This window comes from Clarias gariepinus, chromosome 15 (genome assembly GCF_024256425.1).
Source record: "Clarias gariepinus isolate MV-2021 ecotype Netherlands chromosome 15, CGAR_prim_01v2, whole genome shotgun sequence".
Taxonomy (NCBI): domain Eukaryota; kingdom Metazoa; phylum Chordata; class Actinopteri; order Siluriformes; family Clariidae; genus Clarias; species Clarias gariepinus.
Genome location: NC_071114.1, coordinates 19134858 through 19162500, shown reverse-complemented (window position 1 = coordinate 19162500; position 27643 = coordinate 19134858). Strand labels below are relative to the sequence as shown.

General features: G+C 34.7%; 2 protein-coding genes across 2 annotated transcripts in view; both read left to right on the top strand.

Moving 5' to 3' along the window:
- alpi.1 (alkaline phosphatase, intestinal, tandem duplicate 1) overlaps positions 1-16285 on the top strand; it is a 16702-nt gene extending 417 nt beyond the window's left edge. Inside the window, exons 2-11 of the mRNA XM_053512490.1 lie at positions 4177-4296; positions 4785-4900; positions 5779-5953; positions 8570-8742; positions 10872-11006; positions 11877-11952; positions 12496-12634; positions 12927-13117; positions 13206-13322; positions 15383-16285. Of these exons, the coding sequence (XP_053368465.1) occupies positions 4177-4296; positions 4785-4900; positions 5779-5953; positions 8570-8742; positions 10872-11006; positions 11877-11952; positions 12496-12634; positions 12927-13117; positions 13206-13322; positions 15383-15648 (1508 nt within the window). The 3' untranslated portion in view covers positions 15649-16285. The remainder of the gene's footprint in view (positions 1-4176; positions 4297-4784; positions 4901-5778; positions 5954-8569; positions 8743-10871; positions 11007-11876; positions 11953-12495; positions 12635-12926; positions 13118-13205; positions 13323-15382) is intronic.
- A 3650-nt stretch (positions 16286-19935) lies between these two features.
- On the top strand, positions 19936-27300 carry alpi.2 (alkaline phosphatase, intestinal, tandem duplicate 2). The gene is made up of 11 exons (XM_053512968.1): positions 19936-20057; positions 20682-20798; positions 21514-21629; positions 22346-22520; positions 24003-24175; positions 24490-24615; positions 25278-25347; positions 25521-25655; positions 26035-26226; positions 26683-26796; positions 27014-27300. The coding sequence occupies exons 1-11, from the start codon at positions 19949-19951 to the stop codon at positions 27298-27300; spliced, it is 1614 nt and encodes a 537-aa protein (XP_053368943.1). The 5' UTR covers positions 19936-19948.
- Positions 27301-27643: the final 343 nt, after the last annotated feature.

The following is a 27643-nucleotide window of genomic DNA, read 5'->3' as shown; positions in this document are numbered from 1 at the left end:
TTTAATCTGTTAGTCCATGTAACACTACATTTTCTCCATCTGTGTATTGGTGCCTCTGTTGGTATATTTTTGTATCTAAAAAGGACATTACAACGCAGTCACTGGTAATTTTTACTTACAAAGCAAATAAGCATTGAGAGGTTTACTACACTTGATGCTATAAATAAATAGAGACTCAGTGACAACACACACAAAAAACATTAATCTGAAATGAAAGTGGTTGTTTTTTCATGAACTAAGCAGGCGTGTCTGTGCAGGAGTTTGGGTTCGACACTTCTTCATGTGGGGCCTCAGTGAGGGAGAAGCTCATATTTCACTTTTATTAGCTGGTGGATTTCCCATATGTGTGTGTGAGTGTGTGTGTGAGTGTTTTGTCACTGAGTCTCTATTCATTTTCAGGATCAAGTGTAGCAAATCTCTTAATCCTAATAAAGATGTCTAACCATGTGTATTTTGCTGACTGAAGTCTCTTCATCCACTTTCCCACTATTGTGTTAAAAAATCTTTCTCCCTCTCACTCTCTCTCATACTCTCTCTCTCTCGTTTTTTTTTTTTTTTAACGATGTGTTCAACCTCCACTACCTCATGCCGGAAAAATGCAATTCACTTTTATTTCCCACTTAAATGCATCCTGGTTAGAGGAGTTAGTCAAATCACTAGATGCTCAGCACTGAGAGGCATGCCGAGAGAGCGACATAAACAGACACATAGTACGATGGAACAAGACAAAAAGTAAGAGACATACACATAGTGAGAGAGAGAGAGAGAGAGAGAGAGAGAGAGAGAGAGACCAGGAGTCAGACAGCGAGATACAGTATGCAGAGTGTTAGACTTGGAGGAACACAGAATCACACAAAGAGTGAGAGATAGGAAGAAAGACAGAGAGAGAGAGATTTTAAACAGCCCTTTTTTGCATTAGTCCATTATGACCCCAGGCTTTGTCAAAATAAATCAATGAGATCTAGCATTTTTAAAGACATGTTTTCAAATGAAACATTTTTTATAGAAAGAGCGAGACAGAGACAGAGAGACAAACAGAGAAACAGCTGGTATACATTTACTGTAGATTAACTCCCTTAAGTTTTTACAAATAGTTAATCCTTAAAATCATTAACATAAAAAATGAAAAACTCCAAAGTTCTGCCAGGTTAGATCAATTTTTATTACATTTTTTGTCGATTGCATTGGTGCAATAATTAAATGATGATTGTTTGTTTCAAATCACTGTGTGAGGTCGACAAATAAATGAGTCATTTAATGAGACCATTCTAAACATTTTTCATTGTTTTCACACAGAATTGCATGAATTTGTTTTTCACTGATGACATGATGCATTCAGTAGGTCTTACTGATCAAAACTGATATTCTTCATTTTCTAATGAACTATCTTACTCCCACATGTGTATATCAATATGCTGATTGTGTACTTTCATGCAAATTCATCAGTCATAACGAATACTGTATGTCTAACTGGTTGGGTACTTGTACTAAAACAAGTGAAATGTTGTCAGTTTAGCTTGTGTTAGTTATCTATCTAGCTTAAAAATGACTATTACACATATAACACATTTATAATTTGTTAATTTATAACTACAAACTTTGAACTCTTTTAATAGGATGAAAAGTATATAATTAATCCCCAGTAGAAGCTTTTCCCAAACACTATATGCTACATATTGTAACTGAGTTGATGTTGGAACTGAGTCAGTCTGTCATTTTCCCAAAGAATTCAGTGGTGTACCAAAATATGCACCACATGAAGGGGTCCAATAACCCAGTGTTTGGTGGGAGAAGGGGGAAAAGTGGAAAAATGGCCTAAAGGTATGAGGTGAGGGGGGGGGGGGGGTGTTGGGTGGTCAGTGAAAAGAGAATAAGGACATTGTATAAGGAGTTTTTATTTGTTTGTTTGTCTCCCATCACTCACTTTTTCATACATTTTATTTCCGATTATCATAAAAGTGTTCTTTAATTTTGGATTCTGGTTTGTCAGGAGGTTTTGGTTTATATTCTTTAAAAGCATCTCTGACAACTATGGAGCTAAAAGTTATAACTTTTGCTGCTCTGTACACCGATCATGAAGTTTGTCATAATCATTACAGAGCAGGAAGGTTTATAGTAAACAGGTTTATAGTAAAGGACAGGTTCTAATTTGCTAAAATGTTTTTATTAAAACAGTTTACAGAGAGGCCTAAATGGAAGTCAAAGACCAATTTGACACATTTTGTTTGCAAGATGCTATAATTCCACAAACCTCTTTCCATTAAAAAATGCACTCAAATTTCAGCTTAGACTCGTAGGAAGTTTCTGCCATTCCAATAAGCTAAATTCAATTGATATTGTTCAAAGTTAAGCTGTCTTAACTTAAAAATGCTCACTCAAGACCAACTCAGTTTAGCTCAGTGGGACTGCAGAAGTTTAATTCAAGTAAATTCATTTTTGCATAAAAAAAAAGAGAGTTGTGGAATTTGGCTCATTTTACCTAAAATGTACTCACGTTCCAGGTGACAAACTTCATGATCGGTGTACAGAGCAGCAAAATTTATAACGACTAAGATCTTTCGTAAGTTACTTATATTTACCTCAATTTTGATTAAAAAAAAACTTGAAAAATGTAAACTATCCTTTTGAAAATATGCAACCAAAGCAAATCTTTCCATCAAACACCGCAAATTGCAAGCAGGTGAAGATATAGTTTGAACAAGTTATTACACAAACATACAAAATACAGCTATTATTATGAATTTTAAGCTTTAATTTATGCTGTGTTCATTGCTATTTGTTTAATTTAAAATAATCATGGTACGTTCTAAAAAAAAAAACCCAAATAAGCTTATCACAGCAGGAACAGTATTCTCTCCAAATGTGATTGCACCAGAGATTATAAATCCAATAAGTTTCCCAAGGATTTTTTGTTCATTTTCTTTGTTTTTAAGTATTGCCATGCCAATGAAGGACTGTTTATATGCAAGATCTAAGACAAATTCATTACATTACATTTTTGACATTTGGCAGGCACCCTTATCCACGGAAAATTACTTTTATTAGATTTTACATCAGGGCAAATAAGGGTTGAGGGCCTTGTTCAGGGGGGCAGCAGTAGCAGCTTGGTGCTTGGATTTAATCCACGACTTTCTGATTAGTAATCCAATGTCTTAACCACTAAGCTGCCCCAGAAACTCAAAAATGTCTTATGGATGAGAGACATCTGATCATATGGTCAGTTACCATTTCCCTTCCATCTTTACACAAAGCAAACTTCTCAGTTGGTTTCAGAAAGGATAGTATACAGTACATTCATTCCCAGGGTGAGCATGGTGGAGGGCAACATTCCCCAAAATGAAGACTCAAAGAGTCAGACCTCAACACCCCTCTTTCTTTGAGTGCATGCAGAAATATAATGAGGAACCCTGTTTCATATAGTTTAGCTAATGAAAACCACCTCTAAAGATGACAGAACACATAGTGATATTGGTTTCATTTAGTCCCTGGAAGCAAGAAGCCTCCTCCAAACTGACACCCAGGATACTGCAGTCTGCCTTTAAACTTAACCCAACACATGAAGAAAATGCAAAAGGCACCTCCCAAGAGTCAGGGACTGAAGCACAAAGAGCACAGGAAGATTCCTTTAATGTTCTCTGACCAAGTCATTACATACCTTGATGCGGATGTGGGAGGTTGCCTTGTGGACCTCTACTCTGTGCTGGCCAAAAGTCCCACTGTTGGTGTTAGACTGCATAGCTCTGACTAAAGCGCCAGCTATGGGGAAGTAATTTATAGGATTAAAAACCAGCTAAAGTAAAGTAATTTACTTCCTTCATGTATATTAATACATGTAAGCAAACAAGTTTGATCATTGGTCAAATGCTGTGGTATAAGATGAACAAAAACGCTAAGTTTAGTAAGTAAGTAAGTTTCGGGTGACAGCATTAACTTAATTTTATCATACATCCCTAGTGGTGATTATTTTTATTTTAACAGCAGAACGCAGGATGATTAATTCCTTACTTGTAATATTATTTTAATATTGGACTAAATTATGTTATTAACATTTATTTCCATTACTGTAATAAAGTTAAATCTCCATCAGCATTCTCACATTAAAGTAAGAGCTTTGTATGAATACAACGTTTTGTTTTTGTAATGTTTATTTATTTATTTTGCTCTTCTTGTGAATAGCTGTTTGGGAAGCCAGTCCTTCATACTGGAATCAACAGGCGAAGAAAATGCTGGATGATGCGCGGAAACTACAGCCGTGGACTCACAGAGCTAAAAACATAATCCTCTTCCTCGGTGATGGTGAGTTACAATGTTAAACTTTAGGCTCAGAGGCAGTGTTAGAGGATGGAGAATTGTTAGGTTTAGAGGAGAAATTAGTAACTATCATCCAATAACATCAATTGAAATGTGGGTGGGCTTTGCCACTGCCACAGACAGTTGCCTAGCAAGAAACCTCTGCATTGCCCTACTGGAACTTTTGTTAAACCACAAGCTTTTACCCAAACTCAAGGATTTTTTTGTTTTGTAAGGATATTTAAGCCATATAAATACTGATACATTTTTGATACTGCATACATGTAGGTACATCAGAGGGTATCCTTGCATACCTCTGTCTTTATTTATACCTAAAGAAATTAGTCATTCTATAAGGGAAAACTGCACATTATAAATAAACTGTTTATTTTAATTATTTTTATTCTAATTATTAATATAATTCAAACAATATGTATATTTAAAGCATATAGTACTTTTTATGCTCTACCTTTTAATAATTTTTTTTCATACAGGAATGGGTGTGTCCACTGTCTCGGCTGCTCGAATCCTGAGAGGACAGATGGATGGAGAATCAGGAGAGGAGACTGCCCTGACCATGGATACATTTCCTTACCTTGCACTGTCAAAGGTCAAAACATTATAACTCCATCATCATCTCTCCATCATCATCACTTACTTAATTATCACCATCATTATCATCGTAATCACATCACTCCGTTATTATCACATAGTCATCATCACTCATTGTCATTATCTTCATCATCATCACCATCATCATCATCATTGCATCATTAACACTCCTTCATCATCCTTATATCATTATCATTGCCATTATCATTATGGCTATCATCCTCCCTCCATGATCATCAGCATTAGCATCAGCAGGATTACAGTATAATACCATCATTCAACTGTCATCATGATCACTCCATTACTATCTCTCCATCATCATGTCATTATCATCATCATTAATAACAACAACAACAGCAGCACTCCCAATACAGCATCACTACTCCATCATAAACATGTTTTAAATTGTTTTAAGGACACATAAATATAATTTAAACAGCAACACACACACACACACACACACACTATGATTTCTTACTGTCTACTTTGTGTATTTATATTCTAAAACACCAGTTCCTGGACCTCTGTACCCAAGTGTTCGTGTTTGTGTTGTGTGTGTGTAGGTGAGGGGCGTCTGCTGAGGGGTTGTTGGAGGGTGGGTTTTCAAGTGGGTGTGTGTTTAAGTCAGTTGTTTATTTCGTATATTTGTGTTTTCTATTTTTACAGAAAAACAGGAAGCTCTACTTTTAGCCTCATGCAGACTTGTAAACAAATAGGAAAAAAAAATGTAACACAACAGTTTTCCTTTTTCTACTCCCTATAGTGTTTCCAGCTTGAAAAAGTTGAATCAACTTTTTGCTAGATTTATGATTAGATTATGTTAATGTGTTTTATGATGTGTTCATGTTAATGTGTTTGTGTTTATGATGTTTGCAGACATACAGCGTGGATAAACAGGTTGCAGACAGTGCGAGCACTGCTACAGCATACCACTGTGGTGTTAAAGCAAACTCTAAAACTGTGGGTTTAAGTGCGAGTGCCATCCCCTACGAGTGCAACACAACCTTCGGAAACGAAGTATACTCTGTCCTACACCGTGCTAAATTACAAGGTATGCTAACAAACTCTAATAAAATGCAGTGCGAGCAAGCAAGCGTGTGTCAAAAAGTTTGAGGTGTCGAGAGGATTAGCTTATATGTTATATTGGGTCATATAACCTGTGTGGAAGGCTACAATAGGTACAGTATATTATTTACAGTTATGGCATTTGGCAGACCAGAGCGAAGTAAATCACCCAAGTGAGGATGGGTTCCCTGTTTAGTCTGGTTCCTCTCAATGTTTCTTCCTATTGCATTCCCAGGAAGTTTTCCTTGCCACTGTTGCCATCGCCCTCAGCTTTCTCATTAGGGACAATCTTATAATTCTGATTCATACACATTCACATTTTATACAAACTTGAATTGAACTGAATGTAATTAATTAATAAGCAACTCGTAGTTAATAGTTTAGGGCCTTGTTCAAGTGCCCAATAGACGGAGTAGTGGTCATGTGTTTTGAAACTGGGACTTTCCGAACTGTCGTCCAATCTCTTGAGCTACCCCTGACCCCTGTGTAAGAAAATAAGTAGGTAAATAGATTCTCTGAAACTGTAATTTGTGTTTGAGTGAGGCACAGGGTAAATAGTTTGGGTAGAATGATGGACAGGGTTAGTGTGAGGGCAGAATTAAAGTGATTAGTGATGTTGGCTGAAGGCAGAGTTAGAGTGAGAGTGAAAGACAGATTTAGAGTGAGTTAGAATAAGGAAAGCGGTTTACAGCAGTGGTGGGGTTAGAGTGAAGGAAGGGTTTTACAGCAATAGGCAGGGTTAGAGTGGGAGGCAGGGTTAGGGTGAGTGGGTAACTACAGTATACCTTCTAGAAAAAAAACTGAAGTTCTCATGCAATCAATGTGAGGTCAAACACAGTAACATGTAGATGTTGGAGGGCAAAGGTCACATAATGATGTGTGTTTACGGACAATCTTTATTACTCTTTATCTTAAGGAACAAATAATTATGAAGATATGTCCTGATAAAAATTGATTACCTATTTTACCTTTATCCTTTTATTAGGTCCTAACTAATATGTTGAGAATTAGTTTTTTCCATTAATCAGCTCCATCTCAAGATATACTCTTACTAGGAAAAGAAGCAGAGACCTATAATTACACTCACACACACACACACACACACACACACACACACACACTTTCCTAAGATTAAGTCGTTAAATCTGCCAACTTCCAGCACCACACTGTTATTTTATAATTCCTTCCACTCCTGAGCTCTGAGTATAGCCACAAAAAAACAGTGTGTGTGTATCCATGTGTGTGTGTGTGTTCAAGTGTGTACACGTTTGTGTATATGTGTGTATGTATGCCTGTATGCCTGTGTGTGTGTGTGTGTGTGTGTGTGTGTGTAGGTGTGTGTGTGCGTGTAGGTGTGTGTGTGTGTGTGTGTGTGTGTGTGTGTGTGTGTGTGTGTGAGGTCCGTGTGAATGTGCACAGTCCCTCAGGGTGGCCTATGTGTGTATTTGAACAAGTGTGAAACATGTCTGAATATGCCAACTCAGTAATGCATGGAGAATAACCTCACTGTGCCTTAAGTATTTTCCAGAAAACAGAAAAATGTTCTTTTATATCTTGTGTTTATTAAATAAATTTACTGAGTGTACCATTTACAGCTAAAATATGATGGGTTTCCTGAAGAACATTGTAGGCATTACTGTTTGCTCATCATCCCAGATAATGATCTTAAATCCCTTAAACTAGAATGAACTCTTTAGACCCTGTTATGATTTTTTAGTTGCCCTTTTAGGTTTTATTTAGAACCCCAACAATGCCAATTAGAAAGGTTTTAGGACATATTAAGTATTTAGGATATATTAAGTATCAGAAAATTTGGGTTTCTGTACTTGATTGTGCAGAAAAACAAAACACAGAGTAAACACTACCTTTTAATTCCGTATATAAGTTCCTTGCTCCATGGGGGACCTATCCCATTGTTTCACTAATGTTTGGATACCATCAGTGTAAAAGGGTTTTTCAGTATGCCAGATGGCGCTTCTGAAACGCTGGCCTCCTAGGAACCATTTAATGGCCCAAACATGTGAAAATTATAACTCCCAGTTGAGTTCCTGTAATGTGCAAGTGGTGTTAGTGAATGATTGCGTGTGCACTTCCCACAGACAGCTGCGTCTTTTCTGCAATTTGGCGACAAGTTAATGCGTTTTTTTTTTGTTTTTTTTTAAGCATCAGGTGTTCCACTCATTAAATGTTATGAGAACAATTGCAGTGGGGTCTAAGCCGCCTTGGCCGAGATTGTCATTCACCGATGTACAGCCTTCCTTATAATGTTTGCACCATTCAAATGTTTTACTGCAGCAAAAAGTCTCATCACATTCCTTCTTTACAAAAAATATCACAAGTCCTGGTTTGATTTGAACGCCCCTCATAAAAAGGAAAAAAAAAATCCACAACTTTTTTTTCATAAATGTCTAGTGCTACCATAAGCGTAAGGTAACACTTGAAGGTTTTCATAAACCTTCAAGTGTTACGCTTATGGTTTTCACTTTTCACTAGAGTGACCTGTGTTTAACCTACCTATGTTTAAGTAACTTGTGTTCTTATTTGTGGCACCTTTCATTGTCTTTTAATGTATGTGTGTCTGTGTGTGTGTGTGTGTGTGTAGGTAAATCAGTAGGCATTGTGACCACCACTCGAGTACAGCATGCGTCTCCTGCAGCAGCATATGCCCATTCAGTGAGCCGCAGCTGGTACAGTGATTCTGATTTACCACCCGAAGCCCAACAAGATGGCTGTGTGGACATTTCCACGCAACTCATTACCAACACCGACATTGATGTAAGACCTTACTAACATCATTATTATTATGGCTGACACCTCCCCCATACCAGTGTTTATGTAATTTACATCAATATATAAGTAATACAAAATACAAAAAGGTTTAAAGTTTTAAAGTTGCGTAGTAAAAGAAGCAAGTTGCTCTGTCTGTCCGCTGTGCTTCGTAGCTTTTCTGGCGCCAAGAGAGACTCAGTCAAGCACATACACACACGTTGTTTGTCAGAAAGGTCTCTGTTTATTAACAGCAAAAGGTGTTTTTTTTTTAATATGTTTGACCAAACGCCTGTGCCATCGACATATGTTACTACAAAGAATGTGAAATATCCCGGTGAGATTCTAAAAAATCAAAGGAGAGGAAGACAGAGAGGTGTCTGTCCAGAGAAGAATACACAAGGTGTTGGCTCGAGTTAGGGGGAGAGGGGGAAGGAAACAGAGAGAGAGAGAGAGAGTGACATAAAGAGAGAATGAGAAGGTGAGCGTGGGAGCATTCGCACATTCAAGAACAGATGCTAGAGGAGACAGGAAGATAGCAGCAGGGAAGATTTAACACGTTAATATCAGATCTATGAGGAAGAGAGCAAGAGAGTCCAAATGACTCCTTTTTATATAAAATGATTCTTAGACATTAATTAATAAATGAATAATGTAATACATCCTGCTTATACATTCGTTATACATCCTGCTATCTGATATGAACCAAATGAGGATGGGTTTCCTGTTGAGTCTGATTCCTCTTAGGTTTCTTCCTGTTGCCATCTCAGGGAGTTTTTGCTTGCCACCATTGCCTTCGGCTTGCTCATCAGGACAATCTGATCCCTTGATTCATACACATTGTCTCACATTTCATGTACATTCGCACACTTTGTGACAATGGCCATTAATAAAAGCACAATACAAATAAAATTTAATTGAATTAAATAGAAGTTATATAGGTGCACTTTATAATGCACCTTACAGTTATTGTATAGTATCACTTACATGAAAGCATTTGCATGACAAATTTGTAATTAAATCATTAAAAACTTAAGAACCTTTAATTACTGCAGTGATGAATATGTTTCAGCTAAACAATTTTTCCATGGTCATGGAAGAGGTGTTATTGTGCTCAGGGTCAAATTATTGGTCTGCATCTAGCAAAGAAGGAGATTTCGGAAAACACTAGAACTGGGGAAAGAACTGTCCAGGGCGTTAAAATAATGCTGTCAAGTTTCCGAAAAGAATAATGAATGAGCATGATCAGAGTTACTTTCAAAATTTAAGTTGCATTGTAAAAAATATAAAGAATAGAACATAATAAATTGTGTTAATTAAATTAAGTTAAAATTAAATAACAAACATAAATTACAACTATTTTATTCTTTTTATACCACAATAATTTAGGATTTTTTCTTTTTATTTATTAAAGAACAAAGCTCAATCTCTCCTAACCTACAGTAGTATACTGTGTTTATGTTTGTCCATTATCAAACTATTTCAAACCATTTTGCAACTTAATGTTAAGGTAAAAAGAAAAAACTCACTTCTTAACATGCTCATAAGCCAGAAACAGATGTATTAAATAAGATGTGTGTTAAATCCCAGTGTTTACAACTTAAGAAACCACTACATTTGGCCCATTAGGGGGGACCTCTTCCCATTCTACAAGTTAGTTAGCTATAGCCAATTTATATGGTGTTAAAGATGGTAAATATAAAGATGGTATAAATGTAATATGTAATCTATAAGTGTTTAAACTGTTCCAGTGAGCAAAAAGGCTTTAGTTGTATGAGAATTTTTATATATTTTTTTATTAATACCAAATTTATAGCATGAATAATGAATAAATGAGGAATTCTTTATAAATAGGTAGCACACAATTAATATAGTAAATGTGATAGCCGTGACAGAAAATAATATGCATGTACATTCGGAAGATAAATGTTTTTAGTTGAAAATGTTACAGTATATATGCATTGCTAATTATATAGCAGTAGCATACTAATTGTTGTTAAGAATGTAATAAGAAAACTTATCATCTAATAAAGGATAATCAATACTTTGTAAAGTGATGTCAATATTAATATTTTTCAATGCCACATTTTAACTTCATTTTTTTTTCATCCTTTCTCTTTACTCTATTTGTGTATTAGGTTATTCTGGGAGGTGGACGGATGTACATGACACCCAAAGGTACTCCAGATCCAGAATATCCATCGTCATCATCACGGAAAGGTGACCGCGAGGACAAAAGGAACTTGATCGAGGCATGGCTGGATGAGCGAAAGGTAAATTACACAACAGAAAGATGTAAAGGGTATTCAGGTTATAATCAGCATGGTCTGAAGGGAGGTGAGAGGTTTACAAAATAAGTCAAATAAAACACAAAATGAGTAATAAACAAATATTGTTTATTTATACAAATATTAATGTGTCATGGCTAAAAAAAAAAACTCTCTTTAATCTGTAATGTGACTTACATTTGCAATAACAAAGGCCTTAGTGCATTTGATGATCTCTTAGGAGAGTTAAGAACAAAAAGACCGGTGATGTGAAATACACTACCGCTCATAAAAATTGGGATCACTTTCTTACTCCATGGTCGTTTCTGATTTTAATTCTTTCTACATTGTGAAGCAATGCTCAAGGCGTCCATAATATACAATAATCTCCTTTGGACAGTTAATGTTGAGATCTGTTACTTATGATCTGTAAAGCCTTTAAAGTTTCATCATGTTGCTTGGAGGGTTTTGCAAATTTTCTTAACAAAACTGCTTTTGCAAGAACTATTCTAGAAAAGCTGACATCTGTGTCTTAAAATAACAATAGACTGTTGTTGTTGTTGTTGTTGTTGTTGTTGTTACATAATTATCTAATTCCATATGTGTTATTTCATAGTTTTGAAATCTTCAGTATTGTTGTAAAATGTAAAAAAAAAAAAATCACTGAACAAAAAAGTTTGCAAGTGATCCCAAACCTTTGAGCGGTAGTATATATAAGATTTCTTCACCACTGCACAATCAGTGCAATATGGTAATATGCATTCTGTGCAAGCATTGATTGTACAGTGGTTAAGACACGTCAAAAAGATAATTACCTTTAACAAGCATATAAATACTTAATGTTTCCTTCTGCCATGTTTCCTTCTGTTTCCTCAGGACAGAAATGCTCAGTATGTGTGGAATAAAGAGCAGTTTAACTCAGTGAATGTGAACACTACAGACTGTCTGATGGGTAATGTGATTTTGTGAAACTTTTGCACCATCATTATATTTTTGGCTTATGTTTTATATAGCTGTTTGTCTTGTTTATGTAATCTGATTAAATGAAAAATAAATATTGTGGCCTTTTAACACATCTATAAAAATTTTCTCAATTTTGTAACAAAACATGTGAAATAAAAATGCAAAAATATAAAATCATATAATTCGACAGAATTAGTACAGGTTGTTTTGTTATACAGTTCTCACACAGTAGAAAAAATCTGCAGTGTAAACTAGCAAATGTTCATGAATAATCATAAATGTGCTTCATTTTAGTTTCTCCTTAACAATATTCATGTCTTTACCCTCTTAGGGTACTTTTTAAGTTTTTGAACTTTAAAAATGTTCAAATAAAATATAAGCTTTAATATTTTTTATTTATTTACTTAAAAAAATGTCTTATTGTTACATTTTTATAACCTTTTAAGGTTTTTATAAAGATTAGTCTGCTCTTCTACTGTGTTATGGCATGCCTATTTAGTATGTACGTTTCTAAAATCTTTGTCTCCTACAGGGCTTTTTGAACCAAAGGACATGAGGTTTGAGGTGTTCAGGAACAAAACACGTGATCCCTCCATTGTGGACATGACTGAAAAAGCTATTCAGATTCTTAAGAAGAACCCAAATGGATTTTTTCTCTTTGTGGAAGATGAGTAATTTTTTATAAAGTAAAAAAAAATTATTGTTTAGCCCAAAATAAATAGTCTCTAAATGTCTCATGTGCGCAATATAGACATTTAGATGTTGTGACACTTAAAAAAAAATGTAAGTAAATAATAAAACATTATTTAATTACTAAAAATGTCTAAAGTTGCATGACTTTAAACATTTTCTGTCATTTTTCATTTTTGTTTTAAAAAAATTATTTATGTTTTTTTTAACTATTGAATTTAATCATTAACAATGTTTATGACATAATTATGACATGTTTATTTTGTTTGTAAGTGGCAGGATTGATCATGGCCACCATGCTGGGATTGCTAACCTGGCACTGACGGAGACAGTGATGTTTGACCGAGCGATTCGTCGGGCATCTCAGCTCACCAAAGATTCTGAAACTCTCACCATCGTCACTGCAGATCACTCACATGTCTTCACATTTGGGGGAAATACACCCCGGGGAAACCCTATTTTTGGTGCGAAGGATGGTTAAATGCTGATGTGTATGTTTGTAGGAAACAAGAATGTACTTGTGATTGTGTGGTTTTTGTGATTTTTTTTAAGGCCTGGCACCAAAGAATGCAGACGACCGACTTCCTTTTACTAGTATCCTGTATGCTAACGGACCTGGATATGTACATGTAAATGGGACAAGAGCAAATGTGTCTGCGGTTGACTACCGTAAGTGTCTGATTTATTACCACCTTTTTACATTTGAGGAAATTCTAGAATTTTTATTTTTATAATTTTCATCAGTAAGAATAGAAGACACACCTTACAAAAGGATCTTGATCTAGGAGCTCCTTACCAGTGCTCCTTACCAGAGCACTGCATGTTGTCATACTATGCCCATACTGACAACATGTGTAATCGGCTCCATTCCCCAGAGTGCACTGCAGCCCACAAACATGGCCTTAATGGACTACAACACCCAGCCACCTCACACCTTACATGTTGACTTGCACATAATTGCTAATACAGCACAAATTGTTCCAATCACACCCATACTCACACACACACACACCAATACATAAACACACGCAGATACACACACACTGTAATACACTGTATAAATAAAGACTGTGGTAATGTTATTAAAATAAAGTATCCCCTTAGTTCTGTATGTTGCCTCTGACGTAGGAAGCCCCTGATTCTGTGTTCGCTCTTTGTTTTTAAGATTTTTTTACTGTTTTTTTTTTTTTTTTTTTTGGAATTCCAGTTTTAGCATCAATATCTTGTTTGTGAATCACCTAACCTTCTGCCTGCTCTGGACTACATTTATTTGCTAGTTGTTTTTAAATGTTTGCTTTTTTCTACCCTCAGTAAAATTAGAACCCGTGAGTGTTCTAGTGTTCCTGACCTGCAGCCATATCAGCCATATGATCACTGAAACAAACAGTGCTAGAATTGTTATTTTATGTAGTCAGTATTATACAAACATGGAAATGTACCAGTTCTTGTATGCCAGATATAGCTGATCATGGCTTTTAAACTGTTCCATTTGTTGCTCCTTTTTGGGCAGTATGATTCCTCTCACGGTGAACCTCTATTATAAACTGTTGCTTACTTTGTGGAGCTAAATGGGGCAGTAACGCAGTATGTGTAGTCAAATGTTGTTTGGTAACAGTTTTGCAATTCACTTGTAATGTCAACTCTTAATGTCTGGTTAAGAAGAATTAGTTACATTGTCCTCTAAGATCGAAATGTTTTTTTAATGGGAATTTCACCTTTTTTCTCGAAGTCAGAACAATCAGCTCAACACATAAATTAAAGTGTAATCTATCTATTACTTATATTGTTTCATTATACCTTGTCCTGTTATTTATGTGCATTGTTTATTATAAATTAACTTAAATAGTAAGGTGCTACAGATTAACTTCCTCAAATACAGTAAAAGCCGCTTTACACAATTGATAACAGCAGTTTTATATGTTTATTGTGAGTCACATGGTATGAGATAAGGCAGTCAGTTAAACTCTGAGGCAGACTATGATATCAGTTATCGCACAATCGTCCTTGGGTATATAGTCATGTTCAAAAGCTAGTATCTTTTTTACACTCTTTTAATTCAGTTTTAAGGAACTGAAGCAGGAGGCACGGTGGTGTAGTGGTTAGCACTGTCGCCTTGCACCTCCAGGGTCCGGGTTCAATTCCCAGCCAGGCTCGATTCCTATCTCTGTGTGCATGGAGTTTGCATGTTCTCCCCGTGTTTGGTGGGTTTCCTCCGGGTACTCTGGTTTCCTCCCACAGTCCTAACATATGCAGGTTAGGCAAATTGGCGTTTCCAAATTGACTGTAGTGTGTGAATGATAGTGTGAGTGTGTGTGCCCTGCGATGGATTGGCACCCTGTCCAGGTGTACCCTGCCTCGTGCCCTAAGCCTCCAGGGATAGGCTCCAGGTCCCCGTGACCCTGAATACAGGATAAAGCGGTACGGACGGTGAGTAAGTGAGTGAACTGAAACAATGTTGTAAGAAGAATGGTCCAAAATTCCTCCACAACGATATGAGAGACTGATAAAGTCATACAGGAAACAATTCCTGTATGTTGTTGCTGCTAAAGGTGCAACTAAACTGAGGTGCTACTAAAATAGAACTTAGATAGTAATACTGTGGAAAACCAAATTGTTCCTGTCTTATGGTAAATTAATTAATGATGCTGAGGAAGGTTTGATATCAAGGTTTAGGACAACCTCGTCCTAAAATTGTGTGTATTACTAGTTACTCTTTGTTATTTTTATAGTCGATGCGGAATACATGCAGCAGGCTGCTGTGCCATTAGATGCGGAGACTCATGGAGGAGAAGACGTGGCAATTTACGCTAAAGGTCCGATGGCACATCTTTTCCATGGCGTTAAAGAGCAACATTACATCGCTCACGTGATGGCATATGCCGCCTGCCTCCATCCCTACACTGACTGCCCCCACGACTTTAACTCCGCCCCCTGTCTCTCTCTCTCTTTATTGCTCAGTTTATCATGTGTACTGACTTGGTTTAGCTTAAGATGATGGTGTTAAACTATCCTTGTACTCCAACATGGTCTTCAATTTACCCTCATCCACTTTCCACTTGACCCCAAAACCCCAAGTTATTTTAAGGTTCAAACTTGATCATGTGATATTCCTTCAGAGCAACATGAAGTATGCCATAAAATATGGGTTTTACCAACATCACCTGCCTAAATAAAACACTGTTCAGATCTTTGCCTGCTAAGTAGTTAGCTTACCTAACATTAATGTTTTCTCTTTGATGTTAAGGAAACTATTATATGCTGAAATTTTGCCGAGAAGCTAGCATGCATGTTAGCTTAAGAGAAATCAGACCTTAACTTTTGAGGGGAAGTTGATGAGTGTTTGTTGAAGACTTTGCTTGAAACTCAGGAAAGGTTTTATAAAAGATTCTTTTATTATACAAATAAATGCCTTCCATAGATGTTAATGTGTTAATAGGTCTTTTTTCATATGTTTACTTGGGTTTTTTGGTTGGTTGGTTGGTTGGTTAGTTGGTTGTTTTAAACAAGCAAATTTACTATGCAGAAATTTTATATGCATTTTCTAAAATAGAAGTTTCAATGTACGGTACTGTATAATGCATACTGAACCAATTAAATAAATAATAATAAATGACTTTCTATTTTACATAATATATTCATTTCTATTTGTATTTTTTCCCTCAGATAAAAAGAACATATAAATTATTAGTTTTTTATGGCAAATTATTATTATTATTATTATTATTATTATTATTATTATTATTATTAAGAAGAAGAAGAAGAAGAAGCTAGTGGCACTCCCCAATGCTGCACATTGATGGTAATAATCTAGCCCAGAAGATTATGTGCAGATAAAAAGCGCTCTGCTAAATAAAACATTTCAGAAGAAGCTAAAGATGGTTAATAGATGGCTTTTTCACCCTTCGAGATGGAAAATAAATTTCTGTTCAACTAACCCAATAAACTACTCATAACTACTAATGAATGTTGTCAATGTAAAAAACAACAAAAACAAAGAGAAAAGACATTGAACCTACAACATATCCATGTATCAAGCAATATGAAATGTTTGCAATTTATTTTTCCATATATTGTATGTATATAGTATGCAGTGGGTGAATGAGTGTGTGCTGGTTCACCGTGCACTGGGTTGGCACCTCATCCAGGGCATCCCCTCCTTCATGCTCAGAGCCCCTGGGAATAACACTGTACATGATGGTACAGTGGGAATTATAAAGAATTAGTAAGAGTGAGTAAGTGTACAAAACATATGTCGGGTGGACAAAGGTTAAAGAATGTAAAATGAACTTTAATCTATTTTGATCACTGGTGATGTTTAAAAACAGTGGGATAATCTTAGCTGTCAATCAAAGAAGGAAGTGGGCCTTGAAAAAAAGTACATGTTTGATTGTCCCACAATGTCCTATGATGTCCTAAGATGTCTATTTAGTCCTAGAAGGCCTAAAATGTAATATATAATATTATATATAATGTACATATAATAAAGGAAGAAGGCAAAAAAATATATAAATCCAGAGAAAATATATATCTGCATAAACTTCAAGGTCACCAGGTCACTTACACCCCATCAGAGAGAATGTGACTACTGATGTAGGTTTAGTAGACAAATGCCAACCCTGCGTGGTTTCTAAGGCATGTTGAGAAGGACCTGCTCCAGCTAGATTCTGCTTTATGATGGCTGGAGCTACCATCCTGTTCCTGTGCTTCCAGTGATCCAGACCCCATCTGCCCTCTGCACCTACTGCTGAACTGAATCTACACAACTTCTGTTATTTTGAACTTTCACCTGCACAACACACATGATGTTATTTCAATCTGTTATCACCCAGATGAGGATGGGTTCCCTGTTGAGTCTGGTTCCTCTCAAGGTTTCTTCCTATTGCCATCTCAGGGAGTTTTTCCTTGCCACTGTCGCCGTCACCCTTGGCTTGCTCATCAGAGACATTTCATTCATCATTCATTCATTTCATTATTATCTAGACACATTTTTTTCACACATACACACTTCCAAATATTTTCTTTTCTTTTCTAGAAAAAAAAAATTCTTAACATTTTTTTTGTGAAGCTTCTTTGAGACGATGACCATTGTTAAAAGCGCTATATAAATAAAATTGAATTGAATTGAATTGAATGTAGTTGTAAATAAATCATATCAACAGACATAAAGGCAAATAGTCTAATTGCATGGCTGGAAAATTCATGATAAATTCTGCATAGGTTATTTAAATAAAACAGAATAATCTTTAATTTACTACAGTGTTTTAATAATAATAATAATAATTATTATTATTATTATTATTATCATTATTATTATTATTAATAATAATAATAATAATTGTTATTATTTATTTATTTTTTTACTCCTCACTAAGAGTTTCATTTCATTGCATCCAGAGTTTATCCTGGGTAACCATTTGTTGCATTATGGCATGGTTACAAGCATCCAATCACGTATTTATGCTGAAAGCCATAATAAGGAAATAAGTCATGCAACAAATGAAAAATAAGGAAAAATTCGCTGAGGGTAGGGTACCAGTCCATTTTGGTTCATCATGCACCTACAAAGTCAAATGCTCATCCACACCTAGAAGCACTTTAGCATAAGTAAAACACCCATCAGCATGCTTTGGCTAATAATGTTTTTGCAAATACAGACGAAAAACTCTACACAAACAACCTGATCTAAGGATCAAATTGGGAATGCTAGACCTATGAGGCAAAAGTAGAAAGTAAGTTTATAGTTGGTAGAATCTTACAGGTAAGTATAAATATGGTAAAAATACTTATGCATAGTAACAAAGTGCAATTCTCCATGTATTTTCCACTCCTGATTAAAGTACAGCAATGACGTTGGAGATATAAGTCCAGGGTTAACCAGACTGGAAGGGGTGGAGTCACTGCATTCATCACACATTAACAGTCGCTTTGAAATCAAATATTTTACAACACTGCAAAGTCAGTGAGTCAGTAATCTATTTATTATATTGTTGACATTCATGGAAACAGTGTGTGTTTACACATGCAGTACAATTGCTGCTTATGCAATACACACTCTGTAACCATTACAATGATCTTAACAATCCTAGCAAATTGATTTCGATTTTCAATTTTTCATTTTCTACACATTTAGCAGTTTTCATTGTCCACACTGATCCTCCATAAAATTACAATCAATAGCATAAGCATCTTTAACAAGTGTCTCAGATCACAACCAAAATAAAGGTCTTCTGGGGTGTTCCTGGTATGCTGCGGTTAGTAACTATCAAAAGTAGCCCAAGAAAGAACAACCAGTGAACTGTTCAGGGGCTGTCCAAAGCTCATCAATCTGCTCAATAAGCATCCCTGTGACTGTCAATTAGACTGGAATGACAATCAGTCCAGTCTGATGTGCTGGACTAACAAGTCTGATCCATGAATGCCTTACAACTTATGGAACTTAAAGGATCTGCTGCTAACATCCTGGTTCTAGATACCACAGCACACATTCAGTGGTCTTGTGGAGTTCATGCCTTGATGGTTCAGAGTTGTTTGTATGGCTAAAGTTATGCTAGCTAGCATTTGAGAATTCAGCTGTCTTTAGTTTCCCTTAGCTAATGTTTTCCCACATTTTTTTATATGAGTTCATGGGGTTCTTTGCTGAACATAACTAATTTACCATCAACAACTTACATCCAGGTGTAGCTTCTTGCATACACAGACGTTTGTAAACCTTTTCTGTACCTTTAATTTAAAGGTACTGTACCTTTAAGTATATTTAGGAGTTGAGTGAAGAAAAAAATTTTAAATAAAGAAGTATAAATTTAAATCACAAAAATATATACATTAGAGAGGAATAAGATCACATGCATAAACAGTCAAAATATTTTATGCTAATACAAATCACTTATACTATTATTTTTACTTTTACTTTTAGAAACAACAAAAGTGATTTGTATTAGTTCAAAATAATTTAACTGTTTATGCATGTGATCTTATTCCTCTTTAATTTAAATAAAAATGAAAAAATCCTCATAATACTCAAGAGCAAGAGTGGGAGGGTCAAACTGACAATCCAACACGATCTGAATATCATTTCCGTAATAAATATTGTAAGTTTAAAAAAAGAATATTTAGTAAATTAGAGAAAATGAGCCAAGCACATAAAACTACATGTTGGAAAAAATACAAGACCTCTAATATTGTTGAGGGACATAAAGGTTAATAAGTTATAAATTAAATGTGTACTTAAGTTGGACATAATCGATGACCTTTGGTCTAAAGTCTGGCTATAAAGTGAAGAACGCTTGTATGTGTGTATGTGTGTGTTTCTTCCACATCCAATTCACACCATGGCTCCCAAACACACCCTTATATCTGGAACATTAATTTTATTTTTGATTAATGCCTGTTTCGCTGCTGTTCCAGGTAAGATTTTTGTTCAATTTTTAAAATAATACATTTGTTTTACAGCTTTAGTTATTACAAAGGTTATACATGATGTTCTTAATATTTTTCGACATTAGTATCTGATAATTGTGTGTAAATGTAATCATATAAAGTAAATGGCCACCAGGATGAATGCACATAATAATTGTGCAAAAACTAGTGTAAACTAGTGTAATGCAAAAAAATGCATATAAATTTTATAGTATTTGATTACTGCAAAATTTAAATTGTAACATTAAAGGAAATTTTTAAGTATTTATGAATAAAAGTTTTATTAAAAATAAAAGATGGATCCCTTATAAATTAAAAGTATTGTAAAATTGCAATAATATAATTAAAAATTTTGTATTGTTTTTTTTATAAGGTGCACTTTTGATTTTAAATATGACATATGAATGAAAAAAAAGAATTCATATGGCCTTAAAACATCTGTGTTTTTATCTCTATGTCTAAAAATAAATGACATGTAATCAAGCTTTTAATGCCCTTAAATCGCCTATTAATCAGAATAGTTGTTCATTAAAAAACAAACTGCACATAAAACAATTTGCAGTCCATCAATAAGAGGTGTGTGTGTGTGTGTGTGTGTGTGTGTGTGTGTAGTGGAAGAAGAAGATCCAAGGTTTTGGAACATAAAAGGAAAGGATGCTCTCATCTCGGCTTTGTCTCAGAAGCCAAATATTCATCGAGCCAGAAATCTCATTCTCTTTCTTGGAGATGGTAAGTCACATGATATTGATCTATTTCAATTAATAAATAAATCATGAAACATAACTGTTCTCAGTTGAACAAACAAACAAAGCAAATAAACTAGAAAATAAATGTATTAGTAATTAGTATTATATATATAATTTTAAATAAAACTACAGTTTTAGTTATAGTTAAGCAAGCTTTATGAATTTAATTTAATCAGCCTGTGCTGAGCACATTATGCGGAGTGTTTCTTAGAGACTAATCTTTTCACATCACAGGGGATCATATGAGATAGTGAGCATTCTCTCTCTCTCTCTCTCTCTCTCTCATGTTATTAGCTCCATGCAAGATTAGATATGAAGAGAGTAAACCCCAGTTATATGGACATGAATCTTAGTGTTTGTGTGTGTGTGTGTGTGTGTGTGTGTGTGTGTGTGTGTGTCTAGTCCCTGCAATTAGTGTTCTGGTTTTCTCTGTAATAGTTTTCAGTTCTGTTCAGGACAACAATGATTTACTGATAACTGTGTTTTGAAAAAAACACCTAAATAAAACATTGTTTTAACACTTATATTTCACAACATGCTAAGCAGCTCAATACAAAAAAGAGATTTTAGGTTACATATTAGATTAATAAGTTGACTTACTAATACATTTACATTTTCATTTCATTTAAATACTCTAATTTCAACAGTAAAAGTTTAAAAGTGTGTGTGTGTGTGTGTGTGTGTGTGTGTGTGCGGAGGTATGGGAGTTTCGACAGTGACGGCTGCTCGGATTCTCAAAGGACAGCTTGCTGGAAAAAATGGAGAGGAGACAATGTTAACCATGGACACGTTCCCTCACCTGGCTTTATCCAAGGTTTACATTTTAAATCAATTTAAATACATTTAATACAGTTTAGGTGTTTAAATCTGTTTAGATCAGTTCAGGAAATCTGTTCAATTAAATTTTGAATTTTTACCTTCGTGGGACAAATTAAATGTATATCTTATATTTTCTTAAATTTGTTTAGATAAATAAATCTGTTTAGTTCAGTTTCTATAAATTAGTTCAGTTCAGTTAAGTAACTTAGTTCAGTGAGTTTAATTCAATAAATTAATTCAGTACAGATAATCAGTTCATTTCAGTTTAATTTAGTTAATGAGTTCTGTTTAGTTCAGGTAATCTGTTCAGCAGTTAAGTTCAGTTCAGCAAATCCAGTTCAGTTCAATTTAAATCAGTACCTCAGTACATTTCAGATTAATAAATTAGACCAGTTTAGAAATTTAGTTAATTTACTTTCCATTTTATAATGTTATGTTTCTGTAGCATTTTGTCTACTTTCTCTTTTTAAATAAATTTTATTTAACTTTGATTATTTCAATTTTAATTCATTTAATTAGTAATTCAGTTTATTTCAGTCCGCATGCCAGGTTCCTTCATTATTACACAGTTGAGTTCCACAGTTGAGTTCAGGTCAATATAATACAGCATGTTAAAGTTTTATTATTATTATTATTATTATTATTATTAATGTTGTAAAAAATCACAGTCTGTACTGCCAGGTATTTCATTTTGTGTCTTGATCTCTGCAGACCTATAACGTGGATCAGCAGATGCCAGACAGTGCTGGTACAGCCACAGCATATCTCTGTGGTGTCAAAGCAAATTACGGAACACTGGGCCTCAGTGCTGCAGCTCGGAGGGGGCGGTGTAGCACTGCCAAAGGCAACGAGGTCAAATCAGTCCTCCACCGCGCCAGAGCAGCAGGTACTGCACATGGGCTTATGTGCTGATAATAGGCTGATACGCTCCAAATGAAATAATCCACAATTTTATTATAATACGGTAGAAAGAAATTATAGCATCAGATATAACCGATCTGTAATCTTATCGTAACCTTGTTCAAAGCTGGACTTTAAAATCTGAAATCAACAGTTTTGCTGCCATCTTGTGGTGATGTCAAATCAATGATCCAATAATTTAGAAGAAGGATGCACAGTTGCATCTCAAATGATTATTTTCTAGAGAAATTTTGTTAAAATGCATTCTAAATAATGACTACTCTTAAGTAAACTTAAAAAAATACCGCATTTTACTATGCCAACTGTAGCATTGTTGCCCTTTCCTCTTCAAAATAAGTGTAATTTTTTTTAAGTTTTTTTTTTTTTTTTTTTTTTTTACATTTTTTTAATCTTACTATTTTCCCTTATTTATAAGCTGCAAAATTCTTTGAAATTATTAATAAACCTTTTGGCAACATTATACGTCACTACCATCCTGAACAGTAAAAAATAAAAAACTGGTTAAGCATGTTTAGTTTTTATGCATTAAAACTGAAGTCATTACTATTTATCAGACTTTTTAAGTGATTTAAACCTGCTTGATTTTTAGCATAGTCTTATTTTGTTAAATTTAATTTTTTTTACACTCTAATGTATTGTTTTTTTACTCTGATCATTTATTTTTACTGCATTTACATAATTTTTACATTTCATTTAATATTTACTATTAAAAACAATCTTGATAATATATTTACAATATTAAATTCAAATTCAAATTCAAATTTTATTTGTCACATACACAGTCATACACAGTACGAAATGTAGTGAAATGCTTATACGACTGCCAGTGACCCTAAAAGAGAATTAAAGTTTACAATAAGAAATAAATATGAATAAAAGAAATACGATAGAAAAATTAAATAGAAAAATTAAATTAAACTAGGAAAAATATAACTAAAAATAAAAATAGAAATATGCTAGAAAAAATATAACTAAAAATAAAAATAGAAATATGATGTACATAAGAATAGAAATATACTTTACAATTTGAAATATACTGTACTGAGAAATATACTGTATAAATTAAAATATACTGTACTGGGTGTGCAAATATGCATAGAACAAAGTGTCTTTGTGCAAAGGTTATTAAAGTGTCTTTGTGCACTGGTCCAGGATGTAAACGTAAACATGTAGTGCAGTTGTGAAGGTAGGTGTGCAAAGTTATTAAAGTGTCTTTGTGCAATGGTCCAGGATGTAAACGTACAACGGAAGGTGTGCGTGTAATTGTGCATAGTGTCCATGGATGTAAAAAGATTGATTGATTGAGTAATTATGAAAAGATTGTGTTCAAATATTAATTTGATTGCTTAATATTTCTCATTCCACTTTTCTGGGACTCTTCTGGTGATTTCCTAGATGTTCACTGTCAATGAACATCTTTTTTTATTTATTTATTATTTTTCTCCAGGGAAGTCTGTGGGTATTGTGACCACCACACGAGTTCAGCATGCATCCCCAGGAGCAAATTATGCTCATGTTGCTGATAGAGACTGGTACAGTGATGCTGAGCTGCCTGCTGGTGCATCGGGTGAAGGCTGCAAAGACATTGCTTATCAACTCGTCCACAACACTGATATTAATGTAAGATCACTTACACTTGACCATTATTAAATCATTCAAGTATTCTTTTACATGAATAAATAATGTGTGTCTGTGATGTGTTGGCACCCCATCCAGTATGTGTCCTCCCTTGTGCCCTGAGCTGTGTGGAAAATAAAGGAATGTATAGATTAGACAGATTGTTAAGTACATTCCTGCATCGTGACTGATTCAAAGGCAAAATACACAGTACATGTGAAGAAGCCAAACACTTTGATCAAGTCAGTTTTAATCGTGCAACTATAGTATAACTAATAGTTGTATACTGTAACTAAATAAGTTTATTTGTTCTTTAGGTGATTTTAGGTGGAGGGAGAGTGTACATGCTCCCTGCAGGGACTGCAGATCCTGAGTATCCTGCAACGTTTGGTAGCAGATTGGATAAGACTAACCTGATTGATGAGTGGCTCAAAAACAAAAAAGTAAACTTTTTGTCCTTGTTCAAATTGTAAAATTTACAATTTTTATAAAACAAGACAGCCACTTTTATTCATTAAAACGGTGCATGTAAAATATGATATAAAACCTGTCATATTTAAACAGCTTCATGAATCAAATACAGTAGAACAAACTAAAAATTCTTCGTTCAGATGCAGGGGAATCAGAGTTTCATGAAATAGATTAGAACTAGATTTTCAGAAAATTCATGAAACTCATGAATTATAGGCAGATAAAATATTATTAATCATACAAATGTAAAAATGTATCAGATGTAAATTAATAAAATATTCTAATTAATTATATTTACATTAATCAGACACAGAATTACAATGAAACTGAATCGGATGCATATGAATCAGACATTTTCATGAATCAGCTTAAATGAATAAAAGTTTGTTTTGAATAATTATTAATAAATATAAGCTAAATATTAGATGGAAATTGTTTGGGCCCTAAAAAAATAGGAATATTGATCTACAGTGATTTGCACAGATAAAGAAAAGACTAAAATTATTATAAGGCTAAACTGGGAAAGTCTTAAGTCTGATCTGAGCTGCAGTTTCTGAAATTGTTTAAGAAAAGTATTGTGCAGTAATGTACTTTCTGTACCTATCCTTTAACTGTTTTATATTTTTTCCTTTAGAATGCCCACTATGTGTGGAATATAACTCAGTTTAACAATGTGGATGAGAAAAACACAGACTATTTAATGGGTAATATGAAGATTTTTTTTAACCACAAGATCAAGTTTCCATGATTAATTTCCTCACCTTACATCCTACTTACTTACATCATAAATACTCTCATTTACTTAATAATTAATAAAGCAGGTCAGTATATAAACCAGTGAATGTTTTAGTCATGTATTTTCTCCCTGTGTGCTCAGGTCTTTTTGAGCCAAAGGACACCAGGTATGAGCTTGATAGGAATCCAGAAACAGATCCATCACTCACAGAGATGATGGAAAAAGCCATCAAGATCCTCAGCAAGAACCCCAATGGATTTTACCTTTTTGTGGAAGATAAGTATCCATGCTGGGTGTGATAATGATCACACAGGCAGCTCAGCGGGGAAATATCGTCATAAATCTATGCCTGAATTGGTCAGTTGAGCCAGTTTTTAAGTGAGGTAATTGAGTGTATATTTGAGCAAAAGGGACTAGGCATGTCTTTGATGGGTACAAATCGGTCTCGTCTTTGAGTAAAACAAATTGCATGTGCTGTTTTATTGGGGAAAATTGGCCATGTCATTAAGTAACGCGGACAGGGAATGTTAATTTCATGGAATGGGTTTGACTTTGCCCAGGTCAAATCAATGGGGAAAAAATGTGTATGTATAGGACTCAATCACCGTAATGTAACTAATAATATTCCTGTAGTAATTAGTGTGTGTTTTTCCACGTGGTAGAATAGATCATGGTCACCATGCAAGTGAAGCTAAACATGCTCTGCATGAAGCAGTAGAGTTTGACCGTGCTATCGCCCGAGCAGCTGAGATGACCAGCGAGTTGGACACCATGACTGTGGTTACCGCTGATCACTCACATGTGTTCACTTTTGGCGGAAACTCACCCAGGGGCAATCCAGTACTGGGTACAGTATTAAATTATTTTGATTAGAATCATGTAACCAGAAATCTCATCTACTGTAAGTAGTCTCCTGCACGGACAGTCTCGAACAGGTGTACAATGTTGTGATTGTTAAAAATAGTATGACCCCATTTTATAGATACTATTTTAATGCAGATCATACGTTCCAATTATATGGAAATTTCTATGATTCCACTTATTTTTTCTCCCTCCAATCTCTGCATTATTTATAGGAGTGGCTGCATCTCCTCTGTAGTTTTATGTCATTAAAATAATTAAAAATAAATATAAGACATGTAGAAATTACAAGGAAACAGCTAATACTAGTTATCATTTATTCAAACTTAATGCTTGGACAGCCCAAGCACAACAGAGACAAATTAGTAGTGTGTAAAATATTGATGTTTGCATAATCAATAAATTTACATTTATTACAATACAAATATGTATGTTTTTTTAGGACTTTCTACTAAAATGGGGTCTGATAAGAAACCCTTTACTACCACTCTGTATGGGAATGGACCAGGATATATCTACAATGCAACACGGCCAGACCTTGACTACAGTATTACAGGTAAGGTTCCTGTCTTACCTGTAATAATAAATTCCTTAAATAACTGTCAGGTCTCTCTTCTGCTTTTCTTTCTGTCTATCTGTCTGTCTGTTTGCCTGCCTGTTTGTCTGTCTGCCTGTCTGTCTGAGTTGCTGTTAAACCACCATAAACATCTGGACATGTTTTTGTACAACTGGATATTTATTTCACATACTCTCTCTCTCTCATGCGCACACAGGCAGCAATGATTATGTCCAGCAGTCTGCTGTTCCTCTCTCATCGGAAACTCATGGCGCTGAAGATGTGGCTATTTTTGCGAAAGGTCCAATGTCTCATCTTTTCCATGCAGTTCATGAACAGAGCTACATCGCCCATGCTATGGCCTATGCCGCCTGCATTGAGCCCTATGAATACTGTCACTTAGAGCTGTTTTCTGAACCAGACCCAAATCATGCTGTATTTATCCATCTCAGCATCTGTACAATGCTGCTCAGCCTCTTCACCTCTTTTATCCATTTCCTCTAAATCCTTTAAACACTTGTTTTCTCTACAAATTGCCATGCAGTAACATTTTGCACTTTGTGTTGGTGTTGCCAGTGTCCTGTGCATAAGATATAAATATTTTAATTCAATGTAATAAATGTATATGTTATTAGTGCAATGTTTTAACATATCAGTAACACCATTCATAGATTATGTCTACCAGAGATATCAGCTGCATCTTTAATTTATTTTAAAGCATTTTACTGCACTTTATAGAAATCTGGTGTAGAATACATTTTTGTGATGTGCAACTGGTATATTTCCTACATAATTTTTTTAAAGACATCCACATTCTTTGGATATATTTATTACTTAAACATGTTAT

Bases quoted from the DNA above. Each gene is read 5' to 3' on its own strand.
- alpi.2 (XM_053512968.1), top strand. From the start codon at position 19,949: ATGTGTGTGTTTCTTCCACATCCAATTCACACCATGGCTCCCAAACAC. The intron at 25,348-25,520 runs GTAATATGAAGA...CTGTGTGCTCAG, and splicing joins AAACACAGACTATTTAATGG to GTCTTTTTGAGCCAAAGGAC. The intron at 25,656-26,034 runs ATAAGTATCCAT...GTGTTTTTCCAC, and splicing joins ATTTTACCTTTTTGTGGAAG to GTGGTAGAATAGATCATGGT.